The sequence below is a fragment of the Miscanthus floridulus genome, unplaced genomic scaffold (assembly GCF_019320115.1).
Source record: "Miscanthus floridulus cultivar M001 unplaced genomic scaffold, ASM1932011v1 fs_12_1_2, whole genome shotgun sequence".
In the NCBI taxonomy this organism is placed as follows: domain Eukaryota; kingdom Viridiplantae; phylum Streptophyta; class Magnoliopsida; order Poales; family Poaceae; genus Miscanthus; species Miscanthus floridulus.
The window spans coordinates 52,624-63,921 of NW_027096232.1; the positions used below are offsets into that span (position 1 = coordinate 52,624).

At 39.8% G+C, this 11,298-nt stretch overlaps 1 protein-coding gene across 4 annotated transcripts; it reads right to left on the reverse strand.

The window, feature by feature from the left end:
* Nucleotides 1-3,439: 3,439 nt before the first annotated feature.
* LOC136530430 (phosphatidylinositol/phosphatidylcholine transfer protein SFH11-like) lies at nt 3,440-8,540 on the reverse strand. Of its 4 annotated transcripts, XM_066523170.1 has the most exons (13): nt 8,054-8,540; nt 7,260-7,485; nt 6,985-7,084; nt 6,458-6,724; nt 6,011-6,088; nt 5,819-5,920; nt 5,694-5,743; nt 5,520-5,625; nt 5,337-5,414; nt 4,358-4,432; nt 4,049-4,150; nt 3,894-3,964; nt 3,444-3,770 (listed from the first exon to the last, which is right to left on the reverse strand). In XM_066523170.1, exons 2-13 carry the CDS (start codon nt 7,436-7,438, stop codon nt 3,710-3,712), a joined length of 1,269 nt encoding a protein of 422 aa, XP_066379267.1. In that variant the 5' UTR covers nt 7,439-7,485; nt 8,054-8,540; the 3' UTR covers nt 3,444-3,709. The 4 variants fall into 4 exon arrangements, with proteins under 4 accessions (XP_066379270.1, XP_066379268.1, XP_066379267.1 ...); XM_066523173.1 differs by having other exon boundaries at nt 3,440-3,770; nt 6,629-6,724; nt 7,260-8,540; XM_066523171.1 differs by having other exon boundaries at nt 3,442-3,770; nt 5,825-5,920; nt 7,260-8,540.
* Between the last annotated feature and the right edge of the window lie 2,758 nt (nt 8,541-11,298).

The window sequence follows — 11,298 nt, forward strand, 5'->3', positions numbered from 1 at the left end:
GCGACTAGGAGGCGTGTAAATATATTATGCGTTCAAGAGACTAAATGGAAGGGTCAGAAGGCGAAGGAGGTGGACAATACAGGTTTTAAGCTTTGGTACACAGGGACAGTCGCGAATAGAAATGGAGTAGGAGTTTTGATCGATAAGAGTCTCAAAAATGGTGTGGTGGGAGTGAGAAGGCAAGGAGATAGGATTATCTTAGTCAAGCTTGTCGTTGGTGATATGGTCTTGAACGTAATTAGTGCGTATGCCCTCCAAGTAGGCCTCGACGAGAGTGCTAAGAGACAGTTCTGGGAAGACTTAGATGGCCTGGTTAGAGCTATACCTAGTAGTGAGAAGTTTTTTATAGGAGGAGATCTTAATGGGCATGTAGGTACTACAAGCGCAGGTTTCGAGGCAGTTCATGGAGGTTTTGGGTATGGTAGTAGGAATCAGGAGGGGGAGGAAGTTCTGGACTTCATGGTAGCTTTTGACCTAATGATAGCCAATACTTTCTTTAGAAAGAGAGAATCTCATCTAGTGACCTTCAGTAGCGGACAACACTGTAGCCAGATTGACTTTGTCCTCGCAAGAAGAAAGGACAAACGAGCATGCTTGGATTACAAGGTGATACCAGGGGAGTGTGTTGTTTCTCAACATAAGCTTTTGGTGGCAGATTTTTGTTTTCAGGTGCGTGCCCGTAGGGATAAACAAGCTAAGATTGAAAGAACAAAATGGTGGAAACTGAAAGGGGAGACGTCAGAGGTATTTAGGGAAAGGGTTATCAAAGAGGGCTCTTAGAAGGAAGAAGACGACATAAACAATATGTGGGACAAGATGGCAACCAACATTCGGAAGGTAGCCTCGGAGGTGTGTGGAGTAACCAAAGGAAGGGGACGCGAGGCTAAAGATACTTGGTGGTGGAACGAGGAAGTCCAAAGAGCTATTAAGGAGAAGAAAGAATGCTATAGACGCTTGTACCATGATAGGAGTGTGGACAACATAGAGAAGTACAAGGTGGCAAAGAAGAATGCAAAGCGAGCTGTAAGTGTGGCAAAGGGTAGAGCGTACGAGGATCTTTACCAACATTTGAGTACGAAGGAAGGAGAGAAGAACATTTATAGGATGGCTAGGGTTCGTGAGAGAAAGACACGGAACTTCAACCAAGTTAAGTGCATTAAGGATGAAAGGGAGCATCTCTTGGTAAAGGAGGATGAGATTCGACATCGATGGCAAGAGTATTTTGACAAATTGTTCAATGGTGAGAATATGGACACAACCTTTCAGTTGGATGACTCTTTTGATGACACCAATAGGCGCTTTGTGCGGAGAATCCAAGAATCTAAGGTCAGAGAGGCGTTGAAAAGGATGAAAGGAGGTAAGGCGATGGGACCGGATGGTATCCCAATCGAGGTATGGAGATGCCTCGGGGACATAGCTGTAGTATGGTTAACAAGCTGTTCAACCATATTTTTCGATCGAACAAGATGCCTGATGAGTGGAGGAGAAGTATATTGGTACCGATCTACAAGAATAAAGGGGATATTTAAAGTTGTATAAATTACCGAGGAATTAAGTTGATGAGCCATACTATGAAGCTATGGGAGAGAGTTATTGAGCATCGCTTGAGAGCAATAACGCGGGTCTCTATGAACCGATTTGGTTTCATGCCCGGAAGATCAACCATGGAAGCCATTTTCTTAATAAGACAAGTTATGGAGCAGTATAGGGAGAAGAAGAAGGACCTACACATGGTTTTTATTGACTTGAAGAAGGCTTATGATAAAATATCAAGGAATGTTATGTGGTGGGCTTTGGACAAACATAAAGTCCCAACGAAGTACGTCGGGCTCATTAAGGATATGTACAGCAATGTTGTGACTAGAGTTCGAACAAGTGATGGAGACACGGATGACTTCCCGATTAGGATAGGACTACATCAAGGGTCAGCTTTGAGCCCTTATTTGTTTGCTTTAGTGATGGATGAGGTCACAAGGGACATACAAGGGGACATCCCTTGGTGTATGCTTTTCGCGGACGATGTAGTGCTAGTTGATGAAAGCCGGACAGGAGTGTAGAACTAAAATTGAGTATATGAGATGTGACTTCGGCACTACTACTCGGGAGGAGGAAGATGTTAGTTTGGAAGGTCAAGTAGTGCCTAGGAAGGATACCTTTTGATATTTAGGATCAATGCTACAGAGGGACGGGGATATTGATGAAGATGTTAGCCATAGAATCAAAGCAGGGTGGATGAAGTGGCGGCAAGCGTCTAGTGTCCTATGTGACAAAAGGGTAACACAGAAGCTAAAAGGCAAGTTTTATAGGACGGCGATTAGACCTGCTATGTTGTATGGTGCAGAATATTGGCCTACGAAAAGACGACATATTCAACAGCTAAGTGTCACGGAAATACGTATGTTGCGTTGGATTTGCGGTCATACAAGAAGGAATCGAGTTCGGAACGATGATATACGTGAGAGATTAGGGGTAGCGCCAATTGAAGAAAAGCTTGTCCAACACCGGTTGAAATAGTTTGGACATGTGCAACGGAGACCTCCAGATGCACCGGTGCGTAGTGGAATCCTAAGTCAGGATAGTAACGTGAAGAGAGGTAGAGGAAGACCGAAGTTAACTTGGATAGAGGCAATAAAAGGAGACTTGAAAGGATGGAATATACCCAAAGACTTAGCCTTAGATAGGGGTGCTTAGAAGACAGCTATTCACGTGCCTGAACCTTGATTGTTTCTGTTGGGTTTCAACTCTAGCCTACCCCAACTTATTTGGGACTTAAAGGCTTTGTTGTTGTCGTCGTTGTATAATAACTCATATGTGGATTTGTAGTAGAGAAACACTAGTTAAGGCTTTACTATTTGTGTAAACAAGCTTTCCCTTGTCTTTTCTACGCCACACATTAACATATATATATATATATATATATATATATATATATATATATATATATATATATATATATATATATATATATATATATATATATATATATATATATAAAAGATTTATAATGTATACTCCTATGCCTCAAGACGGAAGTATAATCCCTTTGGTTATGACTAGCCTTTGACCAACAATTGCTTTATCAATACCTCATTTTCTTGTCTTGATACAAACTAACCTTCCTAGATTCGTGTTACTTGTGATTATGATTTTGCATCACATAATTGACATATTAGTATATTAATTTGGTTAAAGCCTTGCCCAAACTAAACAAACAATTTCTTCTATTTTGTAATGAGCGAGTACATATAGGGATGTTGTAGTTTCTTTTAAAAAAGCGCAAGCACAACAAATCATCGGCTCTTAAAAAAAACAGGGGAATGCCATTTTTTTGTTTGGAAGCCCCTTGCGGTTTAGCTCCAGTGCATATGAAACCTCAAAGTACTGAGTGATTTGAAGATGTGTGACTTGAATCTAATCTCGGTAAGAGACAACTTTACTCATGAAACCTGGATGACGGTAAATGACATGAGTAATATTTATTTAACAATGGTACAGGACTACTGAGAGGACGTTGGACAGCTTTGCGAGAATAATCATGGTGTACAGTATACTATGACATTCACAACTGAGTGTTTTAACAGCTCATAGGGGTTAAAGTCTTAAAGATTCATCACAGAAAACTATCTAAGGTGCATATTTTTTTCTTTATTACATTACAACGATGGCTTCGTTTCTTGTCCCTTCTGACTTTCTCCACCTTCGGCAAGCACTAATTTACTTTGAGTTTTGTGTCTTGTGTGTCGCCTTTCATATCTGCACCCATGCCATCCCTGTAATTTTTTTTTGAAAAATAAAAGAAAAGTAGAGAGATTATCTTCTTAGTTTGGGATGCTGAATGCTATGCAAGACAGCAACTAAAGGAATGAATGAACTAGGAGGGGTGCCATTCTCACTGAAGGATTTTCCTCAGCTGTTCGATGTGGCCAGTGAGTTCTTGTTGCTTACATATTAGTGTCTGCAGGGTCTGAATTACAAAGAAACTACATTCAGTTGCTACGTAGAATATTTTCTTGGCTGCAATTTCTTGAATTTGGGTTCCTTTGCTCACCTCATTACTCTGAGCAGCGCAGTGTTCAAGTTCTCGGATCTTCTCCGAGATCTGTTCATCGACTAGTTTCCGCAGAATATTTTCACCTGTATCAATTCCAACCTGTCCCATAGAGAATTCAGTATTAATGCGACTTTTCGTGCATAAAACAAGGAATACTGGCTGAACTGGCATAGACGTATTTTTCTTTACTTGCTGCCTTGTGAAACTTAAAATTATTTACTGGCACATGTTTTTCCCTGATATGAAGTGAAACTCCACTGGGATAGAAATGAAATTAGAAAATAAAGAAGATGACACAAATAAGACCTGGTCATCTTTTAACAACATGCCAAGAGTTCTTTTCTTACGAGAAGTGGAATCTACTTGTTTTGTGGAAGGCTCCTGCAAACAAAATACGAAGAATCAAGAATCCATGATGATTCTTTGGCAAGGAAAATGACGGAGAACTAGAAGACAGGAGAGCCAACTTCATTTGGGCATGGCACTAAGCAACGGAAAGGAAATAAACAGGTAGATACAATGTAATGATTATTTTCTCTCAGACTATAATTTTCTGGTAAGGCAAGGTGTGCATGCACACAAGTTGTGTGATAATTATATCTCTTCAGAAAAGAAAACCAAGTGGTGGAAAGCATAGAGAGGGATAGGTAGCAGGCGCGCGGAGCCTCTCTTCTTTGACTGGTCCAGCTCATGAAGAGTAGTAGGTTGGTGTCTGGGAGTGTCGGTCGCTTGTCTCAGTTCTAACAGGCGTGCTTGTAATCACAAAATATTAGAGTGGCGTGTGTAGTGTGTGTTGGTGTTGGTGTTTATGTTTGTTTGTGGTTGCATTACCCCTTTTTCTTCTTAATATAATGATATGCAGCTCTCCTGCGTGTTCGAGAAAAAAAGTTAAAGAGGGATAGGAAAAAGAAGTCAGTGGAGAGGTGAGCAAGGGCAGTAGGGAAGATGGGATCATATTAGAGGAAAGGAAGATCATAGATTTGACAATTTCTCTCAATGAAATGATGCGCAATTCTCTTGTGTGTTTGAGAAAAAAAAATGTGACAATGGGGCCTCTTTCTATAAACTAGGTCAACGGATGCTCAATCAGGCTTATAAACTGAAAATCATGGTTGAGATGGTGCTGAGTGTTTAACACTTCAAAAGGCTTGATACACTCATATCAATGGCTGATGACCACACACCAATATTACAACCACCCTATAGGAATAGGCCTATGCTGATAAAGGCTTAACTGTTGAAGTTAAAGTGCAAAGAACAATAAGAACAATATATACCATAATACCTGACAACCTCTAAAGCTTTCACAGGCAACTGTGGCAGTCAATTCATTGAAAGACTTCTGACCTTTACCAAATGCTTCCTAAGAATCACAAATAGATTCCATCACTCCCAACAATTTTTATTTTTATTTTTATTTCAGCTTCCCAGAAAATTTCAAATGACCTATTAAAGAAACATACCTTACCTTAGAAGCACGAACCATTTCTGGGTCAGTCCAGGGTCCTTTATCTTGGAGCAAGCATCCTCCTGTTGGACAAGTGCATGTTCCGCCTAAAAAGTCTGGTAAATTGCTGCAGAAGGAGCAATCATTCAAGCAGCTAAAGATGCAAACGTTGCACATGACTTGATGCACTTTTACCTTTGGTCAACAGCTTCTAATACTGTGTTAAGGTAATTGGTCCCAAGAACCTAACAAGTAACATAGAGGTAAGCATTCACTCTATTTTGTCAAACAATAATAGTGCAAACAAAAAGATATGCTACCTGAACCTTTGCTAACGTTCTTGCCTCCATGAATGCTTTCAATACTTTCCACAGTGCTCTAAATCCAGTTCCAGCATTAATTATATAAAGTTGATTTAATGTCTGTAGCAAGAAGCAAGATACGTATGAGCAGACTGTGGCTAGGGCAAAAGCCACATTAGATGTTCGATCATGGACATAACCAAGACAAACCTCTGGATAGTAATTGCTATCGATCTTTTGGATCTCTGCGAACATCTCTCTTGCAGATTTTGAAAAGTTATTCAACCCCTGAATAACGGCAGCCAAGAAAAAATATATGATTGCGTACAGATAGTCAAATAACTTCATTATATGCCAGATAGGGAACTTAAAAACTAACATATAAAATGTCTGATAGTTCCAGGTAGATATGTATTAGTTTCATGTACGTGGAACACATGTCTAGACATAAAATGAAATGTGAGCAAAGCCCTGTAAAACTTACAAGACAGTAATAAGTCAAAACATCTCTATTCTCTAATACTACCTGCTTCTAACATGAAACTTGGGTCACAGTATTAGAGAATGAAGAATGGCTGAACATTTAGGCAACTATTTTCTTATAAACTGGAATATATGAAACATTAAAGGGAAGTGCTTCATTTAGCTTTGACGCACCAGTCCTTTCACATCGAATATGGCTGTTGTCGAGGCTATGTGCCTTTTAGCCACAAGTGAGCAAACAGGATATCTCAAAGATATAGTTTTTTCTTGTTCTGATATATGATATTTTACATATCGATCAATACTAGTCACTTGCATGAGCTTACTGAGATCCACCAAGCCAACCCGTTCGATATATAGAGGCCTGCCAAATCTGTCAACTCCATGAAATCCATGAGGATAGCATCTTTTCACAGCATCATACTCCTCAAATTTAAAATCCTGTAGCATAGAAACAGACATTTAAGCTTGATATTTCATTTTTTAGATGAAGGAAGCTTTATCCATAATAAAATTCCAGCTAAGCTGATATGCACAGTGCCACAGCCATAAGCTCGATATTGCAATAAAAGTACATATATATTATTCTAACATACGACGTTTACGGTACAGATAGAGCAAAGTTCCAAGATAACTGTAAGCATAAATTCTTGTAACAAACTAGAGATAAAAGAAATGTAACACACAATAAAAACACATACGTTTGCGATGGCATCAACAGAACAATCTTCACGCCATTTTAACATATTTAAGAACATCTCTTTTGCTTTTAAGATGTTGAAGCCTCTCATTCTAAGAAAGCTGCAAGATGAGAGAGCAATGAGGTCATGATCTCTTCAGTGCAAAACTGGAAGGAAACAGGCATCCTAGAACTATCGAAGAATAAAACATCTCCTACCCTGTTACTGGATGGATTATGTCAGCGTAAGAACAATATATAACATAATTTTCCAGAAAATAAATAAAATGGGCATACCGTAGAAGGACATAGTAGTCATCAAACTTATCTGGGAGCTGGTTGCTTGCAAGAAGTAACTCCCTCAAGGATTGCACTAACTGCTCTTCCTTCTGGTCATGGACACCGTCAACAATATTGCGAGAAATTTTGGTTTTGCTGTTCCTCCTAAGTAACTGTTCGATGGATCTGAAGCGCATCTTTGATATGGAGTTTTTGCTTTGTACTTGAAAGAGGTGCCAATACGCTTCAAATAGTTACTCAATAAATTAATTCTGAAGCTATGAATTTGATATCAAAGCCCTCAATAAAGGAACAGAACACATTGCTTGTATTGCCAGAAACAGTGCTGGTCTTCTTGAGTACATTATGGTCTTTTAGCATTCCAGTTTCTATTATTTGGTTTAAACATGTACTAATAGTTAGGATGGGAATCTCATATAGAATAAAGAAACAGGACACCCCTAGGTAAAATTGTGCAGCATATGGTCATTTTGCCCAAGTTAAATTTCACATAATCTCTGAAAGTTAAAAAGTCATTTAAAGCTGTTTATCTATAATTCTATATAGCCCGATATTAGGTAAAAAAAATTCTAGTAGTATTAATAAAAATATATACCAACAAAATGAGGTATTCAGTTGACTATAGTGTAACTAGAATAACGGTCCAAATAGTTATTCTACTCTTCAGCGACATAAAATATATTAGGTTCCTACATGAAGGAGGAAGTAGGAAACCTACAGTTGTCAGAAATAACACAACAGTTAATCATAGCAGAACAACCATTTGACAAGTGTCGTAATAATGAACATACCTAAGCAGCCAAAAATTCATCTTTAAACAACAAAGGCAAGAAAAGATAAGCACTAGCTACTGATGCCCTCATTTGATTTTCTTATGATGATTCTTCAGATATGTTAAGCTGTTCTCTGGCCCGCAGAAAAAACTAGAAAACCTCAGCTGACGAATTTAGTATGCAATTCCACTCGGAATTGCACGGTCTTGCTGAGGGACATCTTACTGCTACAGCTTAAGGGGACACTGCAATAGAACAAGGCAATAAAAAAAATGAGAAAATTTCTTATTTGGCCCTGGTTTAAAGTTGCCTTTCTTCCTTGGCCCTCAAACAAAATTTCTTACCTATTTGGCCTCACTCAAAGTTTCATTTTCCAATCTGGCTTTACCGTCATATCCCGCCTCTAACACCGTTAAGTGGCACATGAAATGGCCAAACTGCCCCTGAGACATTATGAGAAACCAAAGGTCACCCAGGCAACATAGCAACATAATTTTGAGCACTTGAATCCAATTTTCATAACACAATTTTTTATGTTATAAAAATTGGATTCAAAGTGCTCAAAATTATGTTGTTATGCTGCCTGCGTGACCTTTGGTTTCTCATAATGTTTCAGGGCCACTTTGGTCATTTCATGTGCCACTTAACGGTGTTAGAGATGGGAGATGACGGTAAGGCCAGATTGGAAAACGAAACTTCAAGTGAGGCCAAATAGGTAAGGAATTTTGTTTTAGGGCCAAGGAAGGAAGACAACTTTAAACTCGGGTCAAATAAAAAATTGCCCAAAAAAAAAATGTAGTAGCCACCAATCCTGAGAAGCATTTACAGTTCCCCAAATAAAGGTATATTAAGCCTCAAGGCAAGAAGCTTATTTGCACGACCCGATTTCGAGAACCAGCACTGGCGGGTGGGATGCGATGCTGTGCTCCCAGGCAATTTCAGTGGAAGCAATAGAGCGAGAACAAGAATGAAAGAGAGGCTCAGGATTACCTCGGGGTGGAACTCGGCTTGGATTGATGTACGGTTCTCCTTCATATAAAAACTAACCTTCATATAAAGATTGGAGGAATGCCGTGGGGGCGCCGCGGCATTAGGTCGAGCGCCTGGCGGGGGCACGCGGGTCCGGGCGACGCGCAGAAGGTTTCTTCGGCGGGCGGCGATAAGGTGCGCGAATCTGCCATCTCCCCCGCCGGCACGGCGCGCTGGCGAAGCAACCTGAGGCGGCGGCCACCGGCGCCTCCAGAATGGCAGAAGATCACGTGCGCCCGACCCGGCCCGGCCGCCATCCTCTCTCTGTACAAGCAGGCAAGCAGCACAACTGCCAGCTGGAAGCCTGGAACTAGGGAAAGAGGCGCGGGACGGTGGAGAGTCGAGATTCGAGAAAGGAAGGATCAATGCGTTGGCGCCACTCGGAAGCAAAGCAGACGTCGCGGCCGCGGCTGACAGAGATGAAACACTTTTTGTTTGGAATTTTTTATGACAGGGATGATACAATTTGTGCAGGGGTACGTTTGCTATACTTTAAAGAAATCTCCAGACCCTAAATAGGTCCTTACTCTACTCTTTGTGCTAAAGCAAAAAAAAAAAAAAAAGTCCAACTCAAATTCTCAATTTATGTAGGTCTCCAAATCTTCCCCTCAGGTACATAGTGAACTCTAGTAAGCCACCATATACCGAGATAGGATAATTTTTATACTTATTAAAGAAAGCTTATACGAAGATAAACCATTTTTTTAATAAAACAATACTCCAAGACAAAAAGAATGGCAAGAGTCAGTTTAGTATTATTGAATCCAGTTACTATAATGCACCATTTCATCTTAAAATGGTATTATCGTAGTTTTTTTTAATGCACGTGGAGTCTCCCGGATACTCTTAAAAAGGAGGTGAGACGCCTGCGTAAGCCAGCGCTCGTCGCGGGTGGGCAGCCTGAGCACCCCGCTCAGCTGACCAACCGAGCCCTAGCTCGGTTCTCAATATTGTCTTAGTCTTATGATGGCTTATTATGAATTTGTTGTGTAGCTTGTTTTCACTTGTACTTTTGTACATATTAAAAGGAATATATTACTCCTAGAACTGTACTTTGAGATCTCAATCTTATCCTATATGATGGGCTACTAAATTTTTTTATGTCAATAACTTAAGCTAAGTCTATGGTGGAAATAATTAAATTGAATATGTTGTTCAACACTTAAAACTTATATAAAGAGCACCAACGTCTCAAACTTATATGATTACACTTTTGATTTTGATCGATCTCAAGCTAGATCCTTATGACTTGTAGTCAATTTTAACTAAAGCCAAGATCAACCTACATGGATTCTTAAAAAAATCAATCTACATGGACACGTCATCTTTTCATGAGGTTGACTTGCTCAAAAGTTAGGTATCTGTAAGAGCAAAATTCACCACCGGTCCCTGAACTTGGTCGGCGGTGTCATCTAGGTCCATGAACTTCTAAAGTGATATCTGTGGATTTTCTAATCTTGGCATACGATGTCATCCAGGTCCGTAATATTGGAGGAGAAATACCAATATCCTCCTCTTGTGTTTCAGGAATGACATCATCATCTTGTGGATCAAAATTGGTTGCCTCCTCTTGTGTCTCATCAACATTTTCAACATTCACAACATGAGGAGACCAATGATCAATACCAATAGTAGTGATGTCAGCAAAACACTTGGCTAAGTCATCTTCATTCTCAAGGCCCTTCTTTTTGAACTTTCCACAACCCGGAATGTCCTGAAATAAGCAGAACAACAGGTATTATTATAAAGTATTACCAACAGATTTATCATATGGAAAACAAATATAGCAAAAATCTTGAACCAACTTACAGCTCTAGCTTTTTTCCACCATTCATCATCCATAGCAATAGTCTTCTTTATAGGATCCCAACCAGTCCCTGTTTGCCTCAGCATTAGTTTCTTCCATGCCTTGAAATCTTCCTTCAACTTGTCCCATTTGTTCTTGATCTGAACCTTGGTAGCCACAATTCCAGTCCTTTCTTTGAACCCTTTCTCAACCTCAGTATAACCAAGTGCATTCAAGTGTGTGTTTGGCCGATTTCCTTTTCCAACTTGTTCGGCAAACAACATACACAACACTCGAGTGTTCTCCGAGTTCCAATCAATTTCAGGCATCTATCGAACTCACAAATTTCATATATGAGGTTCTCGTTATGCCGAGCAATTTCAACTGGAATATACTGAACAGCCAACAGGCTATTTTAAGCAATCTAGAACTACAACAGGTTTTTATT